Source organism: Lytechinus variegatus, chromosome 4 (genome assembly GCF_018143015.1).
Source record: "Lytechinus variegatus isolate NC3 chromosome 4, Lvar_3.0, whole genome shotgun sequence".
Taxonomy (NCBI): domain Eukaryota; kingdom Metazoa; phylum Echinodermata; class Echinoidea; order Temnopleuroida; family Toxopneustidae; genus Lytechinus; species Lytechinus variegatus.
The window spans coordinates 51,675,849-51,700,924 of record NC_054743.1 but is presented as its reverse complement, the minus strand read 5'-3'; the positions used below and the strand labels follow the sequence as shown (position 1 = coordinate 51,700,924).

At 37.6% G+C, this 25,076-nt stretch overlaps 1 protein-coding gene across 5 annotated transcripts in view; it reads left to right on the top strand.

Moving 5' to 3' along the window:
• The first annotated feature begins 2,560 nt into the window (after nucleotides 1–2,560).
• Nucleotides 2,561–25,076, top strand: part of LOC121414279 (transient receptor potential cation channel subfamily A member 1 homolog) — a 61,576-nt gene continuing 39,060 nt past the window's right edge. For 3 of the 5 annotated variants that reach the window (XM_041607402.1, XM_041607400.1, XM_041607399.1), the window contains exons 1-6: nucleotides 2,561–3,307; nucleotides 9,308–9,476; nucleotides 12,232–12,329; nucleotides 14,898–14,924; nucleotides 18,287–18,463; nucleotides 19,698–19,907. In XM_041607402.1, the coding sequence (XP_041463336.1) occupies nucleotides 3,107–3,307; nucleotides 9,308–9,476; nucleotides 12,232–12,329; nucleotides 14,898–14,924; nucleotides 18,287–18,463; nucleotides 19,698–19,907 (882 nt within the window). In that variant the 5' untranslated portion in view covers nucleotides 2,561–3,106. The remainder of the gene's footprint in view (nucleotides 3,308–9,307; nucleotides 9,477–12,231; nucleotides 12,330–14,897; nucleotides 14,925–18,286; nucleotides 18,464–19,697; nucleotides 19,908–25,076) is intronic. The other 2 variants (XM_041607401.1, XM_041607403.1) reach the window with 2 other exon arrangements.

Genomic DNA, 25,076 nt, shown 5'->3' with positions numbered 1-25,076 from the left:
TATTTCATAAACATTAATTTCATCTACATATAGGCCATGAAGCGTTATTATAATTGTGTAGAGTAATGAGTGCATGATTTCAGTTTACGGTAATGCCGGGGGGGGGGGTAAGAAGGGATCGAATTTGCGTTGTTACTTTTGTCGGAGTTTTGTTCATGCGGGAGTGAGCTAAGTGTACAAGCGGAGAATCACTTGTTTTAAAGACGATATTTTCTTTTAGAGACCTTTGAACGTATAAGATAAGGTATAGAATATGGCAGGGAGTGGAGGTTTTTTAATGTAAATGTTACCACCCCCCTAAAAATGTGTAAAATGTTACGAGCAATGTGTCGAAATTTTTTCAAACTGTTCGAAAAATTGCATTCAAAGCACTTTATCATGAAGTTCCCTAAAAAGGTGAATCCAAACCACCTTTATCTCTGAATAGGATATTCGACATGCAGAAAGCCTTCAACAGATCATAATCCGGGATCGTTGCCCTATTAGATGCATATATTGATTTCCTCCCCCAAATTTTGACAACGTAAAACAAATATTAGAAGGCCTATTCAATGCAAAAATATGTTTGAAAAGCACCAGAAAGCGCATCAATAAAACTATTATACTTAACATTGAAATACTACTAATTGTCCAGTTTTCGGCGTTCTTCATGTGAAAACTTCTGTGTTAAACTTTGGATATCTTCTTAGCTCGGCCTCCCCCAATCCGAAACAACTACGTTTTGAATAATTTTAGCTTCGGTCAGGGAGATTGGAGCAACCGAAACATTTTACATTCAAGTCTCGCGCAACTTTTGAGACCAAATTTGCGACCCCCGGGTACGCGGTTCCAAAATTACGCAACATTTCGTAAGTGCATGCAGACCCAAAATTGCACAAAAACGTGAATTTGTGTACAAATCCAATGCAAATAGAGTTTTTAGCCAAAATTCATAAATGTATCATTATTTTTTCCATTTATTGATTGAAATCAATTAATTTCACTTATTTATAGTCCAAATAAAGTCCCCGAAAATTTTCATTGAAAAAACAATAAAAAACAGAAAGTCGAAAAAACAAGGAAATACATAAGAAATTTAGAAAACAATAAAATACATAAGAAAATAAATGTGATTTTGATTTTTTTTACTACATTTTATCAAATTCATATAAAGTGTTTGTGTACCAAAAATTAGCATTCTAGGTGCATTATTTAGTTACTTAAAGCAAACTATTGATTTTTACTGAATTAGCAAAATTAATTAGCAACGAGATTTTTTGCAGAATTCGATCTTGAAGTTTTGTAGATTATGCCATGGGTAACGCGCGTGCCAAGTTTCGTCGCGATTGCGCGATCGACGGCCGAGATCATAGGGGGGGGGGGCTGAATCAGCCCCCCAGTCTTCTTAGGCATCGAAATAGCCAGTCTATTTAGAGTTAATAGTATATAGAGCACTTGACGACATGAATGGAATAACATTTCACATTATGACATACACGAAATGGGCCTATATATTTTTTTCTTTATGGTCGAAATATTTTGGGGGGCTTAATTTTTTTTGGGGGGAGGGGCTCAATCACCAAAGCTCCCCCTATAAAAAAAACGCACCTGCCTTTAAACAGAAATTAAAAAAAAAAAATTTCATAGTACAAAAAAATTTGTAATGATTCTGGATCTAAATCTATAAAGATTCTCAATAATCCTTCGTGTTGGTACATTTTAGATTGCTCTTACTTTCACGTTTATAATAATTGATATGCATTTCTATAATATATATCAGTATAGATAATAAAGAAGTGAGGCCCCCAAAACGATAGAAAAAACAAGCAAAAATGTTAAAAGAATTATCGCTTTATATTCGCTCGAAATATAAGCTTCCATAACTTTATAACTTCTTTACTAAGTTCACCGACTCTCTTTGAAGTGCACTAGCTGACTCTCTTTGTTATTAAACTAACTCTATTTAATAACTCTCTTTGTATTTACACTGCCTGACAGTAGCGTAATGAGCCAACCATTTATGGGTCAGATTATGATTTATATAGGCAAAATTTATATTACAAATAAGTTGCAAGAGAATGAAACAAGGGAGTAAAAATTTTGACATTAAATTTTCATGACGAAAATCAAATTTTAGGACAAATAAAATAATAATGAATTAATCTATATATTTACTCAATTAATTTATTTATTAATTCGTCTTTTTTTTCTTGGGGGGGGGGGCTTGGGGGCAGGGGCAAGCGCAAGCGCCCCAAGCTCTCTCCGTCAATACGCAATTGCTGCCTGGTATCAATAGTTTATCCGGCCCGGAGTCTATCTCCAACATGTCCAATGCTAACTACATGTATAGGGATGCCATCTCAAAGCGTTTTGTATCTCATGGAAAAGGCACTGACAAATAAATATCACTCATTTTCAATGGTAATCGAATCCAAGATTTGCTTGGTTGTTCATCTCATCACTCTCATTTGAATCTGTAGCTAGCATGGATGCAGGACTTGTTACGTCATTAATCATATCAATCAATTACTCGATCGCTAGCTACACATACGCATGCGCAATCGGATTATCAACAAGTCTTTCACGATAACTTGGATACCCGTAATATTCGTTTAGCGATAATACCAGTCTTATCGTTAAAAACGCGACCTTTATTCCCATTCCGGCAAATTGCTGAGCCATGATGTGAAGCCTTTGTATTTATTGTTTGTGACCAACCATCACCCTGGATAAGCCGAATTCTTTCGACTACTTGGACTGTGTCGATAATAACGAGACGGTGGAGACTGCTTCACTCAGGAAGCCTTCAGTTGCGCTCCCAGAGGTTGTGCGTGAAGGTGAGGCTGAAGCTTTGGCAGAGGCACAGAACTTGCAATTACCTCCACTCCGCCGAAGTTCAAGGCGAGGGTCTCGTTCTCGGAAAGTTCGCCGAGGTTCTCGCCGGGAGAGCCAAGTTGAAGAACAGAAGCCGGATAACTCGATTACCGGAGAATCTGAGACTATATCACGGAATCCTAGTGGAAATAGTGTTGCCAGTGCTAGTCGTGTCATTTTGCCGCCGTTATTACGGTCCTCGAAAGTTTCCCCAGATTTTCAAACACAGGATAGAGGAAAAGAAGTTACCAAAATGTCGGGTTTAGAGAGAAAGGATACAACCTTCGAGATGAAGTACAGATCGGGCAGTGACCATGGGCCTGGGTTTGGCGGAGAAAGAGGCTCACTTATGATGCCAGAATACAAGCCTGCAACTGCAGATGAAACTGTTGCAACTGCAGCAGTGCTTAGGCATTGGGAAAGCTCAGAAGATCTTGGAGTTACACTTCATCAGGTTAGTATTGAACTTTTGGAATGGATCAAACTTTCTAAAATTATTTATCAATTAGAATAGATCTAAAGCCAAGTCTACCATTAAAAGGGAAATACCCATCAAGCATAATCACTGAAATTGAATTGGACGTTAAATAAGAAAGTTTATGACATTTTAAAGTTTTGCTTGATTTCACAAAATAGTGTAGGGTTTAAACACCTACTCTTTCTTGTAAGTTGATGATGAAATACAGAATAATTAAAGGACAAGTCCACCCCAACAAAAACTTGATTTGAATAAAAAGAGAAAAAATCAACAACAAGCACAACACTGAAACTTTCATCAAAATCGGATGTAAAGTTATTGCATTTTAAAGTTTCGCTTATTTCCAACAAAATAGTTACACATGTATATGAACGAGCCAGTTACATCCAAATGAGAGAGTTGATGACATCACTCACTATTTCTTTTGTATTTTATTATATGAAAAATGAAATATTTTGATTTTCTCATGTAAAATGAAGTTTCATTCCTCCCTAAACGTGAAATTCCATTATTTTAACATTTTGTGCTTCAGGCAAGGAGGTCCTAATTGTCAAATTCGTAAAAATTGAAATATTTCATAATTCAAACAATAAAAAACAAAAGAAATAGTGAGTGACATCATCGACTCTCTCATTTGGATGTAACTAGCTCGTTCATATAACTATTTTGTCGAAAATAAGCGAAACTTCAAAATGTTATAACTTTCTTATTTTACATCCGATTTTGATGAAATTTTCAGCATTGTGCTTGTCTGATTTTTCTCTATTGATTCAAATCAACATTTTTCTGAGGTGGACTTGACAAATGCACAGACATCGTGTCTGTGCATGTGTATCTGTACATGTATGTATTTATTAAAATATTCTCTTGATTTTATATTTATACCTTTTTGCCTTCCCATCCCACATCAAAGTTGTTAGCACTACAGGAACATAACATGATTTATATTTAAGTTAACCAATGAAATTACAGAAAATGGAAGAACCCAACTGAAATGTAGTAATCCAACATTGGTAACGGGACTCGGCAGCCAATCAAAATCTAGGTTACTATGGTATGGTAGTTGCCATAATGGCAAAGTTACAACAGTTGCAACTCTTTATGAAATAGGCCCCTGGTCTATCCTGTACATGTATCTATGTTGTCTACAATAATGTCATCCATACTGAAATGAAAATCAAGGAAATTGACAGGCCAATTTTGAGAATACATACTATCTTGGGAACAAAATTTAGCAATAAAAATTGAATGATAATCATAAAGACAAAATTAATAAAGAAAATTGGAACAAAATGATTGGGTGGTCTAATCTGTCAATATAGTTCAGACAACCTAAAAAAATAAAAAACTATTTATAATAAAGATATAAATACACATTGTAAAAAACTAAATAAAAAAACTGTAATAGACATTGTAGCTGTCTATGATACATATGTATGTGTCCATCTAATCCAAAAGAAGAGCCCCCCCCCTCCACCACCACCCATTAACATCTGAAGTCAATACCGACATTGTGGGTGTGTCACTGTCCATTATGCATAATGTGAATAGTGTTGATGATGGTGTCCTTCCACCGCACGTGTAGTCATGCACTACATCCTGATATGGATCATGCTGAGTATCATAGAAGTAGAAGTAGGATGTAGCTATATACATGTACACCTGTACAATGCACAGTACATACATGTTTAGGCATGGAGGTGACACAGGGTCATTCCATCTGGATTCACCCAGTGGTTGCACCCGACCGTCTCAGAATTCGTTGTAAATTGGTAAACATAAAATTCAACATGGCCCAAGCACAAAACAGAAAAATTATTCAAATCGGTCCGTCGGTTCTCGCGCTACAGCCCGCCCTTTTCTCCTTGTTTTGACAAAAATGGGCGTGACCTTCAACTTTCAATGGCCATTGCGTCATAACGTGTTGACCAATTTTCACGAAAGTGGTACTATTTAATAGGAAATTCAGAGAGGAATCCAAAACATGCATCAAATAATGTATTGGAGCGATTTATAAGGTCGTGACCCTTGACCTATTCTTTGACCTTGAATTTGACCCCCGGACAAATAATTTTTTGACTTGATTTTCGTGTATGTTAATTATTTGTATGATATTGACAAAATATGTTAAAACCAATGATGATATTTTATTTCTTCACCTTTAAAAACATATTTATGTTCAGCAATATATATCATATATGTACATGTATATTAGGGATCCTTAAATAAGCATATACTCAACAATTTGATGATAAAAGTACCGGGTAAACACTTTACTAAGAAGAATATATACATATATGATATATATTGCTGAACATCAAAATGCCTAAACAGATACCTACTCATGAGCATAAATGTTTAATGTTTCATTTGTGAACTGATGAGCTTAATTTCTTTTAATGTGTTTGCATACTGTGACTTAAGATTAGAAGAAATCATGTAACTGGTGAACACTTTACTAACATGAATATCAGTATGTGGGACTAGAGTGAAATTTCATGATATCTTTGGAAGAGTTTTTAAAGGTGAAGAAATAAAATATCATCATTGGTTTTAACATATTTTGTCAATATCATACAAATAATTAACATACACGAAAATCAAGTCAAAATATTATTTGTCCGGGGGTCAAATTCAAGGTCAAAGAATAGGTCAAGGGTCACGACCTTATAAATCGCTCCAATACATTATTTGATGCATGTTTTGGATTCCTCTCTGAATTTCCTATTAAATGGTACCAGTTTCGTGAAAATTGGTCAACACGTTACGACACAATGGCCATTGAAAGTTGAAGGTCACACCCATTTTTGTCAAAACAAGGAGAAAAGGGCGGGCTGTAGCGCGAGAACCGATGGACCGATTTGACTATTTTTTTGTTTTGTGCTTGGGCCATGGTGAATTTTATGTATACCAATTTACAACGAATTCCGAGAGGGTCGGGTGCAAAATTGTACTTTCATTGGGTGAATTGGCATGGAATGACCCCACACTGTATACATGTACATGTACATGTAGTACAATGATTTAATTTGAAAACATTTAAATCTTTTGATAGTTTTTGTACACTGTACTGTACTTTATGTACTTGTACAATGTACATGTATGTGTGGCTTTCTATGATGCAATCTGTAAGATTTTCTTTTAAGAGAAAAAACCGCTTCAAATATTGTGGGTAGCCTTTTGTAAAATTAGTTTAAACTAGTTTAAGGAAGTGTATAATGAGAACAGTGTCTACAATCTAAGTATGTTGCACTTGACCAGTTGTCATTGATATTGTGAATTGTGAAATTACAAAAAAGGCAGTTGTCCATGTACATGTACATGTACAGTACATGAAGGCCTATGAATGGAGTACCTATCAAACTGATTATATTTTTAGAGAAAACCTTAAATGTGGATAGTCAAAAGAGATTTTCATAGGTCCTACAGTAGACTACAGGATCATCTGCATTTTGAGTCATGCCATTCTTCAACTGTCAAGCTGAGTAGAAAGATTGAAAGCTGAAGGTTTCTTCTGTCATAATTGTTGGTAATTACAGGATATTACTGGTAGTCATTCAGAGGAAATCAGATTGATTTGACTAAACACTTGTACTGGTATGGGACGTGTACTTGATTTTACACGGTACACTGATCAGTGAGTGATCACTCTATATTGTCATGGGAGCAGAGTACATTTCCATTTTACATATATGTACATTGGTGTGTACATGTACATTTGTACATTATATGCTTGAATCATGATACATGTACATTGCACTGATACCTGGAAAAGTACAAAATATTTTAGCCATCTTCAATGATGATAAACCCAAATTTCTCTCAGATGTTTCAGATTACATTAGCTTTTGGACAAGTACATGTATGTAAACCTGTGAAATCATTGTCTACTTGTTTCATGAAATTCCCCCCCCCCCCCTTCCCCCGGGCATAGGCATGCAAGAGGAACATTATATTAGGGGGGGGGTGGAGGACTTGACTACATACATGTATGTACATTGTACATACTGCATTTACTGCAGATCTCTTGATCATGTACAGTGCATGTATAGTATCAAGGAGCTTCTCCTTGATAATACATGTACAATGTACGTGACGTGTAGATGTTCATAATGTACAGTTATAGGGGTCTAAAAAAACTCCTAAAACATACTTGAAATAAAGACAAAAGGACAATAATTTTGAGAGACCATGTACATACTCTATACAGTAAAGGCCTATCAGACATATCTGGATTAAATTTGCTCAAATAAATGGAGAGTATTTCTTAGTAATGTTACGGTCACAAATACCATGAACATTGTATAAACTATTTTTATACATAATACTTGTAGCAGTAAATGGTATAAATCATTTGTACATGTACATGTACGTTTTTCAATGTTTGTAAAGGTATTTTTGACCGAAGCATTTAATTAGTCAAGATCGTATTGTGAACTTTATGGGCAAGTCCAAGAATTAGCGCACATTACGTATGGGACATTTCAGAGGACCTGAAAAGTAGTGTTACATGTAACTTTGATTTGATTGAAAACCCTCATGATGGGAACATGATCTAGGAGAAGAATAATCATGCAAAAAATGGTGACATACATGTATGACTTTGACCTTGACCTTTTAGAGAGAAAAGATGTGCCGTTGCGTATGGGACGCAGAAAAAAGACAATTTTAAGAACATTTTTTTCAAGTTGAGAATTCTCTGAAAGTATTTCATTTGACAACTTTGAAGTGTGATAGAACTCACAATACTCTATCTTATTCAAGATTCATGTCATAAACCAAAACCCTCTAATTAACAAATTAATGACATGTTACGTATGGGACATTTTGCCCCCATAGAGAATGTACACGATTTCCCCATAATTTAAAAAATTGAAATAGTTCAATATATGGAAATAACAAAAGAGATTTTTTCTTTTAACTATTTAATTGAGACATGTTTGATACATGTACATGTATGACTGAAAAGGAAATAGCCACTTGAACATTATTTTTCTTGTTTTTCATGGTTTCATGAATTTCTTATATGTATTTCCATTTAAAAAAAAATAAATATTTTTCATATTTCATATTAATACATGTACAACTACTTTTAGTATTACTACTACTACTTCTACTACTTGTGCTGCTACTACTACTAACTATAAACTGCACTACTAGTGCTTTAATAGTACTACTACTACTACATGTACTACTATGACTACTGCTGCTGCTGCTGCTACTACTACTACTGCTGTACTACTACTACAACTACTACTACATGTACATGTACACTGTACTACTACAACAGTGTATTTGTTCCTTCCTATATGTACATGTATGTCATTCCAAAATCCAAAAAACAGGCCGGTTTCAACTCCTTTCAATCTCTTGCCCCCAATCTTTGGAACAAACTCATTCCATCTCTTCGAAGCCTGTCTTCTCTTGAACTCTTCAAAAAACATCTTAAAACACGCTTATAAACCTTAACTTGTCAAAGTATGCAATCAACAGTGCTTTGTATCCTCTGGAAAAAGCGCTATTTATTTTTACTATAAATCCATTTATTATTATTCTTACTACTACATGTGCTTTACTACATGTACAACTACTACTTTACCACTATACTAGATGTACTACTTCTGCTACTACTACAACTACTACTGCTACTACTACTACTAGTACTACTGCTACTTCTACATCTACTACTACTACTACTACTACTACTACCATTTACTAGTATACAAGTACTACTGCTCCTACTACAACAACTACATGTACTACTACTACAATGACGACTACTACTACCACCGCTAATACTACTGTTACTACTGCTACATGTACTACTACTACGACTACTACTACTGCTACTGATGTAAATAATCCATAGTTTATTGTTTGAAGTAGAAATGAAAAATTGCAAAAATTCATTTTCCTTGCTTTTGATTTTACTTCTTATTGCAAAATTTTGATTATCATCACTTTCCCTTTTAATAGCTTGCTCGTGACGGAGATGCCATAACATTGAAGAGACTGATAAACCAGATTAGTAAGAATCGAAGGAGAACTTTAAATGCCCTTGATGAGAACGGCATCAGTCCGCTACATTATGCTGCCAGATATAATCACCTTGCAGTCGTCAAGATGCTTGTTGATAGTGGTGCAGGTAAGCTTTGAAAAGTGTGAATTGTTCCTATTAATTATAATAACATCAACATTTTACAAACATTCAGGAAAAATATTTATTGATGATTTCTTATATCATTGTTAATTACTCTATTTATTTTATTTTCGGGGTTATTTTTCACATCTACATGTATTGAACAAATGTTCAATGTGGGGAAGTTTCAGGTGTCATGTACGTAAAACATTCCCCATAGACCTGTGTGTTAAAATGGCACTTAAGAAAAATTCATAAAAAATAAATGTGAAATTAGAGGGTCAATGTTTACTATCTTTGGATAGGATATTTATCTGACATTCCATATCTGACCAGAGAAGGGTATCGAAGCCAGCTCATTTAAAAAATAAATCGCCATTTATGAAGATAACTACGATGGGATCAAATTCATTCATTGAAACAATAAAATAGCCCCCATTCTTCACCAGTCAAAAAAAATCAGTTATATCTTCCCAATTTGGGCAAAGGAAGTTCAGTAGTTACCATTTCTAGAATCAGTGTTAGATTTTGAATCATATTCATACACTTTTGTTAATCAGCAATATCAAATTGAACAAAAAAAAATCGAATGGGTTGGGTCGAACGAATATCTGTTTCTCTTTCTGTTCTGTTTGTGGTAACTCCCGTAGGAACTTGGCAGGACAGCATTTTGCTGGTAAACGCCAAGTTGGTATATAACCAATTACCTATGAAACATTTTACGTCTAGGTTAATCATTCATAGTGGCTGACGTTATAGACGACAGATATCACTCTCGGGCCTTTTTATCAAAGTGGAGACAATGGCAGAGTTGGGATTCGAACTCACAACCTTGCAGTTATGAGTCCAATGCTCTAACCACTGGACCACACGACCCTGTAGCCCTCCTGGTGTAATTAGGCTCGTGGCACCTTTAACATTGCAGTGAATGGGGATTTTCCAGGACTCCGACTCTTGAGCGTTTGAGGGCCAAATGTCCCCAGCCCATGATAATTGATATTGAAACTGTTGATTGAAAAGAGTGGGTTTTGTTAGGAAGGAAATAATCCCTATTGGGTACCTGTACTCACCTTGGTCGAATGCACATGGTAAATGCGTGTTCTGCACAGGTGACTCCATATTCAAGAATAAAAACATTCTAAAAATTCCCCATTACATTTCAGTTTTAAATAATAAATTTACACCTGGTAGATGCACGTTAGGGATTGAATATACATGTACATGTAAGCACACTTCTGCAGGCCCAAGGTCATCAAGGGTCAATGTGCAGATTTGGCAAATTGCATTGAATGGATGTCTGACAACCAGCTTAGTTTACACGTTGGGAAAACAGAAAGCATTTTATTTTGTTCGAAACGAAAGTTAAGATATACACACGATTTCAAGGTTTCATATAATAATCAGGTAATTGACAGAAAAGATTCAGTGAAATATCTGGGAATTAATTTAACAAGTAACCTATCATGGACGGGTTTGGTAGACTCAATCGTCAAAAAGGCAAATTCGCGCTTGAAATTTTTGTATAGATATCAAACCTGTTTGAATATGAAGTCTAGACGTATTTTATGCTTTGCTTTGATACAATGTCTATTTGACTATGCTAATGCGGCTTGGTACGGTAGCCTGGGTATTACGGATAGGAAAAAGCTTAGAATAATCCAAAATAAAATTGTGAGATACATAAATGTCTTAGGACCAAGAGCACATGTCGGATGTAATGAACTTGAAAGGGCAGGATTACTTCATGTAGATCACAGATCACAACAATTAGTATTACACCATGTGCATAAAATATTCTATTCGGATACATTAGATCATTATATAGCAAATAATTTCACCCGTGTATCAAATATCCATAGGTACGGTACTCGAAATAGTAATTTTAATTTTATATTGCCAAAACGTGAAGGACATATAGGGAACACTTTTTATTTTAATGGCATCCAATCTTGGAATGCTCTTCCCAATAAAGTAAAAGCAGTTAAAATATTTTCTCAGTTTAAGAGTGCATTAAAGAAGCACCTAAAACTGGAAGCTACTCGGGAGCAATATTACCATTAAAAATCACACATTTTGTACTGTTGGTTTCTACTATTTTAGATAATGTATACATTAGGGCATGTTAAAATATAATCTTGTTTCACATATTAGGAGGATTGTTGTTTGCTTCAGATGTTTGCATATTATTTGACTGATGTAACATGTATGTATTTTATTATCTTTTACATATTCCAGTTTTGTTACAATATGTTAATGTTTTATACTAACTATAGGACCCCATTGGAAATAAGCCTTTCGGCTTTCATGGGCTATCCTGTCAAGGTATTCTTCAATTTCATTGTAATCTCTTGTGATATTCTTGACGAATAAAATCAATCAATCAATCAATCAATGCTCTGAGACATGTACATGTATCTGGCCTTGATGCCCTTCACATTGGTGTGGAATTATGTCACACACCCGGCGCTACATGCTTTTCATACTGCACTTTTTTCCTTAACCCCCGAAAATTGGTGGGGCTAAAGGGGGAGGGGGTGGTCTTACATGTAGCTCCACCAATTTTCCGGGGTTAAGGAAAAAATGTGCAGTATGAACATTTTGTGGAATACAACATTCGCAATGTATGGGGTTAAGGATAGTCCGGGGTTAAAAATAGTAGAAATGCACTGTGAAAAGTAGTGCATATCTCTTGATTAAGCATTGGCTTCATGATTGTGAATTTTCTTACAATTGTGAATGTTTATGAATTATTTCCCTGCAGATGTAAACGTGAAAGGAGAAGGGGGTATGGTCCCTCTTCATTTTGCTTGCAAGTTTAAACATTCAAAATATGCTGGATCACTAGATGGTGATGATTCGGTAAGTAAATTAATTTTATTGGGCTTTTTTTCCTTTACTAGTTTCTTGTTTTGTTCATCAGTCAATTAAAAGGATGGTCTGGGCTGAAAATATATGTTAATACATGTACATGTACATATAAAAACAATCATTAAAATCGGATAACATTACCAAAGAAAGTTATTGAAGTTTAAAGTTTAGCAATATTTTGTGAACAGTCATCATGAATATTCATTAGGTGGGCTTGTGATGTCACATCCCCACTTTCCCTTTTCTTATATTTATATAAAATCATATTTTTTTCATTATGTCTATCTGAATAATATGTCTCCCTTTAATATAATGAATTAAGTTGCAGCAATAAATACTGTATCTAATGCACTAAAATCAGTTGTCAATCCAATTTAATTCTTGTAGGAAAAAATTGGAATAAACCTAATTTCATATCATAAAATACTAAAGAACAAGTGGGGATTCGACATTATCAGCCCACCTAATGAATATTCATAACGATTGTTTTCACAAAATATTGCTAAACTTCAAATGAAGAAACTTTGTTATTTGTTATCCGATCTTAATGAAATTTTCGGTATTTTGCTCAGTGAATTTGACTCTATTTATTAAGCTATAAGTACTGTCAGCCTGGACCATCCCTTTTAATCAATCAATCTACAGTGTCTATGTATATTAGTAGACACGTGCTTCCAGGTGATACATGTTGAACAGTATGAGTCTTTGCAGTGAAATACTACCGTTTGATTTGCCGTGATATTTGTTTGCGTTCAGACTATAAATATATCACCATTTTTGGTTGTTGCTCTTTGTGATATTCAGTGTTATGTTTTAACTGAGGCAACTTGTAATCTACAATATGTACATTTGTATTTACATGTATGTGCATACTAATCAGGAGAAATCAATGTGTACATGGTATGGATACAAAATATGATAACGATCATGAAACATGGTTTGAATGGTTTGTACATGTATGCTACATGTATGCCTGAACAGAGCTCACTTTCAAGACTTCATGCCCAAAGCAAATGCATTGTGAGTTATCTACTTGAATTTTTGACCCATTATCTATTTGGCTCATTGTGCATTAACTATTGATTAATAGTGTGGGAGGCCCTACTACTGTACATGTACATTAGATGAGATATTTTTAGCACTGATGCCATTCTACATGTAATCTTCCATGAATCATTGCCACATTGTTTACGATGCACTTTGTATTTTGAATTTTTTAATTGCTCCAGAGCAATTAAAGAAGATGTTTTTTAGATTGTGATAATTGCATTCTGATATTGACATCATGATTTGATGAATTTTACAACAAAACCTGATTTTAAATCTATAGACTGGGAATTTCATAATTAGAAACAACAAAAAATAACTGTTTTTCGTTTATTACATGAATAACTTTTATTGGGCAATAATATGTTGCATTGAAATCCTGTACTACATGTATGTATTTTGGCCTACAGTACACCCAAAACTCAACGCATGAAAGTCTATCACATTGGCCAATCTCAGGCCTTGTACTGTACACATGTACATGTACGTACAGTACCCGCCAGTGAAAATAAAGAAAAAATCTCTTAAATGATATCTCTTGAATTATTATTCTTAAATTGTGTTTAGGTACAAGGTACAGGGAGGCGTGGCGCAATTTTTCTGTAGAGTAGAATTCCACTCTATGGTTCTCATTATGATAATATATAATCAGAATCAGCACCATACAGTGGAATTCTTTTATTATCTCATGCCTATTTTTAGATTCTGTGGGAGGCATAAACTAGGCCTATACAGTATAAACACAAAAGTACATGTTTTATGTATATGCATGCATGTATACTGTACTGTACATGTAGGTAGAAAAGAACTATTGGATTTGTTTACATGTACATGTAAATTGTCACATTCTTACTTTATGTACAGTATGTAGCCAAGGGTTACTACAAACTACACACTGTGTACATGTACATGTATGTACATGTACGTATCTCTATTACATAATGTACAAAGACTGTCAAATCAAATTTGTTGTACATGTACATGTATGTACATCAGGGTCAAAAGAGTGAATCAAAAGTTACAAAATAAAAAGAATATAAAAATCTGAGTTCAGATTTTGTGCATTTGATTCTAGGATGAAAATCAAGTTTAATTTGCATAATTCCAATTTGCAGAAGAACCAGCCCCCATCAAAAAAAAAAAGAAAGATGGGCACAGGACAACTCCCATTCTCGGGAATACTCCAGGGGATTTGGTCATGAAGATGTACAGTGTATTTTGCTACTTGATGATTTTCTATTTAATGTGTCCTAAACACAAGAATGTAATGTACATTGTATATAGGGTTAAACAAGTTTTAATAATGAGGAGAATATTTGTACTTTGCTTTGTGCCTATGCTTGCTAAATGTTTTCATCAAATACATATTTGTGATATACTTACAAGTTACAGTGCATATTTCCGTTTAGTTTTTTGCTTGACTTATTTTAATTTGCTTTTAATTTGTTTTTGTTCCATTTTACCCTCCCCTGTGTTGTGTATGTGTGCTTGATGTTTATTTCTCATTTTCAGCAGACGGGCGAAACTCCAAATAATGAGGTAAATTCACCTGTACTCTTCAAATCATCGGTCACTTTTCATTGCAAAATATTATTATACAAAAAAAATCACCACATTCTGCTCCTACTCTTTAATCATTACAGTATTCACTTCAAGCGCATCATCTCCAAAGAGTAGAAGGGCATTTGTTTTTTAAATTTCATTATGCATGGAATGGCCAGGTTTGCATTTATAATAATAGAATAGTACTACCCTGTAGGCTGTGAAAGTCTACACGTAGTTCATGCCTTGCAATTGCGTCTTGGAACTCTTAATAAAATAATGACAAGTCCACCCCAACAACAAGTTGATTCGAATACATGTAATAAGAGAAAAATCAGACAAGCATAATGGCATTAACGCTGAAAAGTTCATTTAAAATCGAATGTAAAATAGAAATAACAGGATATTTTAAAATTTCACTTGTTTGGACCCCAAAACAGTTTTACTGTATGCACATCCTGATCAGTATGCAAATTATGGGACTGATGACATCACCCCTCACTATTTCTTTCATTATTTCCAATTTTCTCCTCATTGTCATGTGAAACAAAGTTCATTCCTCCCTGAACACGTGGAATAACAATTCTTTAACATTTTGTGGTTCAGTTATGTCGGTATTAGTGATAAACTGTAAAAGTTGAATTATTCTATACCTGGTAATTCAAACAATTAAAATCAAAAGAAATAGTGAGGGGTCACATCATCGACTCTCTCATTTGCATCATCGAGTTGTGCATCATTATACAATGTACAACTGTTTTGTGAAAAATGAGAGAAACTTTCTTATTTTACATGTACATCCGACTTTGATGAAATTTACAGCGATATGCTTGTATCTACCGTACATTGATTCAAATCAATATTTTTCTAGGGTCGACTTGACCTTTAATATTTGAATTCTTCCCAGATATTATTATGGATAATGTACATTCATTGTGTGTGTGTATTCCAGGATCTGATGACTGTATAGTGTACATATATGTCTGTCAAGCGCTAAAACGTCATCCTGTTCATAGAAGCACTTCATGCATTTAAAAGCAAAACCTTATCATTCTGACTGATACTTTCATCACAGGATATTAGAACCTAAACATGGAAGTTCTTTCATGCAAATCAAAGAAGTTGGTCTTACTTTATGTTTCATGTAAACCCCTAGTAGGCCCTTTATATTCTAATCTAATTTTTGTTGAATTAAAAAAATCCCAAAACAATATCCTTTATTTATAATCAAGGTTAAATGGAAGCATAACAGTGAGCCACATTTTCAACTAATTTTCGTCACTTTTGTTTGAAGAGATTTAGGCACAAATTATAAAATCCTCCTCTATATTTTGCTGCTCAGGAAATGGTGCAATTTCTGTTTTCACCAACATACATGTATAGGTGTCCTGTCCTTGACTGTAACTACATGTACATGTAGTTTACTTTGATATAAAACTGTTAGATATTAAAGGAGAGATGATGCATGTACAATAGTCCATCCTTTGTCCATGTTGGCAGCTGTAAAATGTCATGATGAACGAAACAGAAAGAGAAATAGGCATTATTGTAAAAATTAAAGACTCATTGGAATCACCTGCAAACTGTAGAGTTCAAGAGGTGTAATTTTCATGAATGAAAGGAGTAGGCCTATATACATGTATGTACTGAGTATGGTCTAGACTAGAGTTTATGAAATAAAATCATTTAATTTTCCTCATTATACTAAATAGACCAGAAAAAGTAAAATTTTGTTGTTATTGTTAAATGTTTATTATTATTATTATTGTTATTACATTATCATCATCATCATTAGTACAGTGTAGTAGTAGTAGTAGTACAAATAGTTGTTTTCATTTTTTTGTTAAAGCTGAAATTTTGCCAAAGGCTGCATTTGTTCAATTATTTCTCTACCAATGTACACTCGCACAATTCACATGCACTCATCCAAGAAGATAAATATCTGAAGGACTTTGGAATGGTGTCAATTGTCTTCCTATGGGAGTTTTTTTTGGTGCAAATGAAAGTCTGAATAATACTACACACGTTGTCCGGTGGTTTAGCATAACAAAGTAAATTACACAATACAGGCGTGGTTCTTTCTCTTTTAGTTGACACTCATGTCATCACTGTATACTGTCTACTCTTTGAGATTAATCAGCAACTTGCTTGGCATACAAAAATATAAGAAAGGGAGAAAATATTTTATAGCAAGTTAAATTCCAGTTTATAATTGTAGACGTGTTTAACACTTTTAACTACCTTTTTACATGTAATTCCTTTTGTGCAGTCACATGCATGAAATCAAATTGAATTTCATATTTTCAACCATTCTGTTGCATTTGCCTTGTTGATTTTGAAATAAATATACAGAAGATGGTCTAACATTGTATGTAGAATTTGGCATTGATGTAAAGTTAAGAAATATATACAGTGTATATATTTAAAGGTTTGCTGAAAATCTGCCAATGAAGATACAAAAGTTTTGAAATCTTCTGATGTCACAATAAGCAAATCCCAATGTCAACTTGGTTATTCCTTGTCTGTTTTTGATCAAATTGTCAGTGTTTTGCTTGTCTGATTTGTCTTTATCTGTTCATATTATATTTTCAGCCTGGAGTACCCTACATAGCCAATATTGCTGGTCAGATTTTTTTAAAATGATTTGTTTGAAATTCGATAAACATGTTCACAAGTTCGGTATATTCAGAATTTTGTTTTGTTTAAATGTTACCATGTGCAGCAATGGTCACTTGGTCAGACAGAAGTCAGATTTTTTTAATGTAAAAAGTAATAAATTTCTCTGAATGAAACTGCTACAAAATTTCATCTATTCTTCTTTAGACACAGACATACAGTGTACATGAATGTGTCCCTCTTCTCTCCCTGCCTCTCTCTTTAGTTATCATATTATATTATATTGCCATTTCTGTGTTGTTTACCTTATGTTCTTTGATTTCGTAATGAGGAACCTTAATTTACAAGCATTGCTTCACTTAGGTCTCCTTGTCTTCCTTTAACTGTCGTAAGCTGTATAATGTATTTTTTTAACAATGTTTTCTGCATACTCTTTTTATGTATACCTGTATGTTTTATCATGTACTCTGATTATTGTTTCATACACACTTGTATGTTTGTCATTTATTCAAACTCAAAGTTGGAAGACAAATAAAGTAAACTTATGACATGTACAGTGTAATGTAGAAAGTGTTAGAATGCCTTGTTGATAATTACATGTACTGTACATGTACATTGCATATAATGTTAGTTTCACATTGGCATTGCAGAGAATTGTATTGAACAGCCATTGCATTTACATGTACATGTAGTAAACTCTAACTTTCTCGCTTCTCTCCCCCATTGTTTATTTGATGAACCAGACTGTTGGCAATGGAACAGAGGAGCAGCAGGAGAGTGTTATCCTCTACCTGGAATCTAAAGGAGCTGATGTCAACAGAAAAGATATCTATGGTGTCACCCCGCTTCATATGGCAGCCATCAGGGACAATGACATAGCAGCCAGTGAACTACTCAGTATCAAGACTATACAAGTTGATGTGAGTGAACTTGGCTTCTGAATTCTGTGGTTTTGTAGTGTACAGTAGGTACAAATTAGTCTGCAAGCACAGACCCTTATTAAAACTTTGATCAACTTGCGAGTCTCCACACAAAGACTAGCACGTATACAAAACTTGCTGTTTCAATTCAGCGAGCGAGACAAGGCAAGAGTAGGCTGCAATTCAGACCCTTTACTCGAGTGAAGGGTTTGCACAGCAGACTACGTAGGTACATGTAAAGTGTAGCCGGGGGGGGGGGGGGGGTAAATGGATGTGGTGGAGGGGGGCGGAGCAATATACATGTATAATGGTATACAATTTATCAAAGCAACATATTGTGATATCCATATCACATATACATAATAATCTACAGGTATGTATACCAGTACTTTATCCCAAACACTAAATTCTGGAAGAGAGAGACAGAGAGAGTACTTTGGCCTTGCTATGCACGTACAAGTTTGATACTTTTTAAATAAAAAAGTACATGTACATGTAGCAGGGGAATTAATGAGTTGGTATTTTACAATCACAGTTTTCCTGCTGTACGCATATGTTGCTCAATTTGTGTACAAAATGAAAATATTCTCCAAACTTTTCCTTCAATATGTATGTTTCAAGTCATCAACATCACTCAGTCTGTCACTTTTCCAAATTGTTAAATTTGGCATTGTCCCAGTTGAACAGGGGACATTGGATTCACTTCATGTTTGCCCTCCATGGATACCCCTCCCTTTTCATGATTCAGTGCACCCTCCAACCCTCCCACTTTCCTTCTCCTTTAATACTTGCTCCTTCCATGTCCCTTCCTTGAATTCAAAAGCCCCTCTCAAAACGTGCTCTAGTATCGTCCCTCTGCACATGCCATACCAACATACACTTTCCTTCCCCAACCAGTCCCCTGTTTCTTCCAACATCATTTTGTTGAATGTAAAATGAAATTTTTAGTTGGGACACCACTCAGAGTAGGAGCTGTAGATACACTTTAGTGACTTTACATATATACATGTATGGTTACACTCAAGGAATGAAAATTCTACAGCTACCACACGTAAGATGGAATCATGAAAAAGTTTTTTGTGTCAGTGTGAACATGCACACCTGTGATGGACAGATGATGACAGTCATGACACCACTGAACATGGCATGTTCCCATGGCAGTGATACCATCATAATGTGCATAGACTACAGTCAAATTATGAAAACATGTATTTTTGTCAATGTGAACATGCAGGCCTGCGATGGACAGATGATGACACCACTGCACATGGCCTGTACCCACGGCAGTGATACCATCGCAGATATGTTGATCAAGAAGGGTTCACAGCTGAGAGCCACTGATGAAGAGTTAGGGACTCCATTGCATGCTGCCTGCACAGAGGGGCATCTGGACATTGTCAAGCTCTTGTTTGAAGCAGGAGAGGGACAAGGGCTTCTTGAACAGGTAAACATGTAGAGCGCTGTTATAAGCTACTGAAATACTTGCATCTGATTTGCTAAGAGCCTGTTTGTCAGTCTGCTGACTTTAATGCTTTGTGAAATGCCCCCTTGAGTATGTACAGTAGATCTCAATTCAATTTTGCCCCTCCTTGGGGCTGTTTTCAGGAATAATTTATGCAAAATTTTGCATGACTCAATTACCATTTCTTTTGCGAAATGGAATACCCCATTTTCCTCAGAAATCAAAACCTAATGGGAGTGCATACCTACAACCCAAATGAAATGCTAATATTAAAAGGTATGCATGTAATTTTAAACCATGTACCAAGTACGTGTATAACAATCTTCCAAGATTGGATGTCAGCTTTCGCTTTTTTTTTTGAGGTCAAAATGATTGAAAACACCATCTGGTGTTCTTACATGTATATGTATATGTATTCCTTGTCAGTAAACTTGTCAGTTATACCCAAGGACCTGTTGAATGCAGTGTTTTGTCATTGCCAAGGACATTATCGATAGAAACTACTTTATAAATGTTACTGAACAGAACAAAGAGAGTTGAAGTTTCCTCTCACTTTTCACCATTTCAATATATTGCATGAAAGATTTGTTTTCAATACAAGAAGGCAGTATGTAGACTGTATTTAGGTAAGCCTTTAGTACGGGATTAAATCAGATTGATAAAGGGTATTGTTTCATGGAGCATCCTGTCATTCATTTTCACTGACAATTTCGCTCTTAGCCAATCGAATGCAATGATTTTGGTAGCTTATAACAATAGTAAAGTGATAAGCCCTGATTGTTTGTTTTGTGAAATTCTCCCAAGGTCTTGGTCTGATTTCCTTATCACACCATAGAGAATAATGCAGGAAGTTACCCTGTCTTCCTGGAATGATCTAATGGGGGTTGCAAGAAACTTGTACTCAATCAAAAGTCATTATTTACTTCAATAACTCCATACATCTACTTGATTTGCTAGTTCAGCCCTCTGGACTGCCATACCCGAAAAGAACTCCCAAGAATTTAAAAAGCGCGAGCGCGCCCTCTCCCGTTCAGGCTTACTACCCATGATCACCGCGCAATTAGCGTCCATCTTCCTCTTTTGCTTTCGGCAAGCCACCTGTCAAGACGTGCTCAGATAAGTCTCCTAAGAGCTCAAATCTTTTTTGAGCTTTGGTATATTATTTTTGCTTATCTGTTGTGCATTCTCCCTTTTAAATTCAATCTTTCCGTTTGTGTGTAAGATTGTGTTCAGAATTTACACCCGGCGCGACTTTTTGGTGACACTTAAATTGTTTTTCTAACGTTTGAGTTCTCGTCGCGCCGCATCGCTAGCGCGTTCGCGAGGCACCGGGCTTGGCCTGCCTACGTGGCAGCAAGCCTTCACCACCTGCCATGGTTATTGTTCTTCACGTTCAAAGTGTGGTGGTTTTGGTGCCGTTTTTGAATTAAATTCTAGACAGCCTTTACACTTTGTTGTCGAGGGTGTTATTGTTATTTCTTTTTGCAGGTTGGGATCTCCAACTCTGTTCCTTCCTTGCTTTCCGGAATTGATTTATTAAGATTTTCGATTGATTATTGATTGATTAATTCTTCAATTCTCTTTCCTTTCTGTTCTGAATAAATTTCTTGATTGTTATTTTATTCACAGGCGGATCTTAAAGCTCAATTCCTTTTTCCTTCTGTTCTGAATAAATTTCTTGATTGATATTTTATTCACAGGCGGATCTTAAAGCTCAATTCCTTTTCCTTCTGTTCTGAATAAATTTCTTGATTGATATTTTATTCACAGGCGGATCTTAAAGCTCAATTCCTTTTCCTTTCTGTTCTGAATAAAATTCTTGATTAATATTTTATTCACAGACGCTTCGGGGATTGTTTAATTCGGCTTACGCAATTATACCTTGATTGATTGGTTATTCAATCCCCCCCAAAAAAAAAAAAAAAAAAAAATATAGTAGGGGAACCTTGTAGGAGTTTCTTTTTTCAAAGTCTCCGACCTCCTTTCTATTTTCTTACAGGCAGATACCTAAACTATTCTTAGGTTCTTCTTCCTCCCTACCCCTCCCCTCTTGATTTGTTCTGTTTGCTCAAACAAATTTCTTATAGGAGGAGGGAAAGACCACTCCGGTCTCCACTTTTAATCTAAGCGAGATCTTTGTAATAATAAAAAAAAAAAAAAAAAAAAAGAAAAATTCTTGTTTTTCTTTTTTCAGGGTAGAGAGAGGTACCGATGAATGGGACTAACACAGCCCCAGAGGACCTGGTGCCCTCCACGGGGACCGTCCCGATTGCAAGTTTACAGAAGTCGGCCGCCTCCACCGGCGGCGGTGAGTATGAGGGTGCGTCGATCAGCATTCCGAAGGCCGAGACTGTGGTGCCACGGTCTCGGACAAAGAAAAAAGTGGTAGCCAAGGCTTCCAAGCCTAAACTAGGTTCTGCCGCCGCAGCACCCATAGGGCTATGCGACCCACCGGCTACCGGGTCACCAGAAGTCCGGAGGGAGAGTGCGGTTCTCTCCCCCCGGCACAGGTCAGGATCTCTGTCGTATAAGTCGTCCTCCGTTGACAGCATCGGGAGAGATCGCCCAGCCCCTGACCGCGAGAGGCGTCACACATCAGACTGTAACCACAATCTGACTGTGACCACAATCTGACCCCGTCAGATTCGGGTGAAGTTTCGTTGTTGGCGGCCGCCCTGCCAGGGGCGGCAAATCGTAAGAGATCACCCGTGCCTCTTGTGCCTTCTTCTGCTCCGGCCACGCCGGCGGAGCCCGCAAAATAAGAAGAAGAAGAAGAGGTCGAAGGAGAGGTCGGCCAGCCCTGTTGCCATGGGCGTTCCTCCTTCAGACCCTTGTGTCGGTGGTCAGATGTCACAGCTATTCATGCTGCTACATTCTGCTTTCGAGCAGTGCGGGTTCACCCCACCCTCGACGTCTACTCACCCCGCTGATGCCCCTGAGCATCAAGCGAGACAAGTGGGCAATAACCACCAGACACCCGGGAAATCCTCGAGCGATTCTGTTAAATCGCCAGCCAGTGCACCGGCTAACCGGGTACCTCAAGATCGCGTGTGCTTTCCAGCATTTTCGTCGATCTCAGAGCACGTGTCCCAGCCGACACGCGGGGCCACCCCGGCGCTTACTGGACTCCCTTGCCTTCATGAGAGCCGGCCGAGAGGCCGTACGGCTCCCGCGGCTCCCGGAGCTCCTCCAGGGGAGGAAACTTGTCATGGGGACAACCTCCCGGTTCAGTCCATGGAGCGAGACTCCCTTTACGAGGAGTCTCTCGAAGGCGGCCAGTGCGAGGACAACCCCTATCCCGCGGTCAACTCTTCAGTAAGCGCTCAGGCGCTGCTTGACAAGTATCTACCTCACATCTACCCTCCGAGCGGGGGTATTGATGAAGCAGGGGAGTCCTTATTTTTTCGCCCCGCCTCTTCAGGCGCTCCGAGCTCAATCGGCCGAATTGGGGGTCTCGGAGAGTGACGGGATCGCCCTAGACGAGGCGGCTCCTACGACGAGGAAGCCGCCAGCTCTGAGGGTGCAAACCCACCCCCGCTCTGCTGCTGCCCGGAAGCGCCAGGCTCCGGCACCGCCGTCTCGAAACTTTCAAGCCTCTCGAGGCTAGCGAGAAGGCAGAGGCAGGGGAAGGGGGGGGGGCGATTATTATGCAGGTACTCCCGAATTCGCCCTCTACGTCAAGCTCACATACGGCGACGACTCCTTCAGCGGTAACTCTCTCCATTCTTCCCCCTAAGCGGGCCCGTAGATTGGAGGTATGAATTTCTTACATACCGCTTGCCGCACTTCTCTCGTGAGAATGTTTGGCTGCTTTGAGAGGGCAACCTATCACGTCCGCGGACCGTCCGCCCAGGCGACGGGACCGTCGTTTTCTGGCCTGAACCTCACTTTCTATTCGAAAGTAAGGGTGCCCTGTCTTACTTAGCTCCTACCCTTGCAAGGCCAGAGTCAGGGCTAGTACAGACACCCGTTCTCCAGCGATCGCCGCTGAAGAGAGGGCGACTCTGATATGAGCACCATCACCGCTCAGCGGTATGTCTCACTATCTCATAGCTCTCCGAGCTTATGAGTATGTATATCGGATCTGAATGTCACGGCGATTAAAAAGTCTCCTGTGCTTAATAATCGCTATGCCTTCACCACCCGGTGCATTATGGTTATGTTAACCTATTTGTCTCGTATTCGGGCGGCTCGTACGAGCCCTGCCCGAGCTGCCATCACCGGTCGTCCCCCCCGGACACCGCCGGCAGCACCCGCACCGAATACGTGGAAGGAATCAGCTTTTCATATGCTAGATATCCCTCCTGTTGACATTCACAGCTGTTCCCCGAGTCTTTCCCGGTTGGGTAAACATCATCTCGGAGGAAAGTAACCGCCGTACATCTCATGAGATTGTTGGCTATGTACGTGCGTTCAAGCTTGTTTAAAGCCCCAGGATTCTCTGTCGGCATTCTATGCCTACTTTCTGGGCACACCCACCGTACCGGGTCGGCGAGTTCACACCAAACTGTACACCGCCAGACCATCGGTCGAGCTCTAACTGTCTATCTTATAGACTGCCCTTTATGTGGGTCAAACTTGCGGGCGTCTCCGCCATTCCCTCCTTGTGCGGAGTGGTCTACGGTGGATGTCTTTACCGTACCCGTTTGTCGAATCGTCTTCTTACTTAGAAATTTTTTCACTCGGCACACTCGAGTCGCCTCGCATGCTGCTTTCATCCTCCTTCCATGCAATGCATGTGGCCAGGGTCACCGCGCGACCGAGGATGATGTAACCGTGGATGGATGTATGCTTATGCCTTCCTAACCACGATCACTACGACCCGCCTTCTCTCGGGCCGACTGTGGATGAGTCTCTCCATGTAAGTGATTTACTTCACTGGAGTTCTTTTAGAAACTTAGATTCTCATCCCCCGCTGCTTAGGGCATCATTTTTGCCGCCCCCCGCAGCTTTTTGGAGCTCCTTATCTTACCGATATCGGACTGTTCCACGCTGCCGCAACCGGCGCCGGCGGTGCTTGCTCTTACGATCACCTGAGAAACAGGCCTTGTGACTGTTTTCATAAACAACTGGTTCTCACCGCAGACTGATGGAAATTTTGTGATTACTTCCTCAAGTCTCCTTCGCTTGTTTCTTCAAGCGAGGACTTCG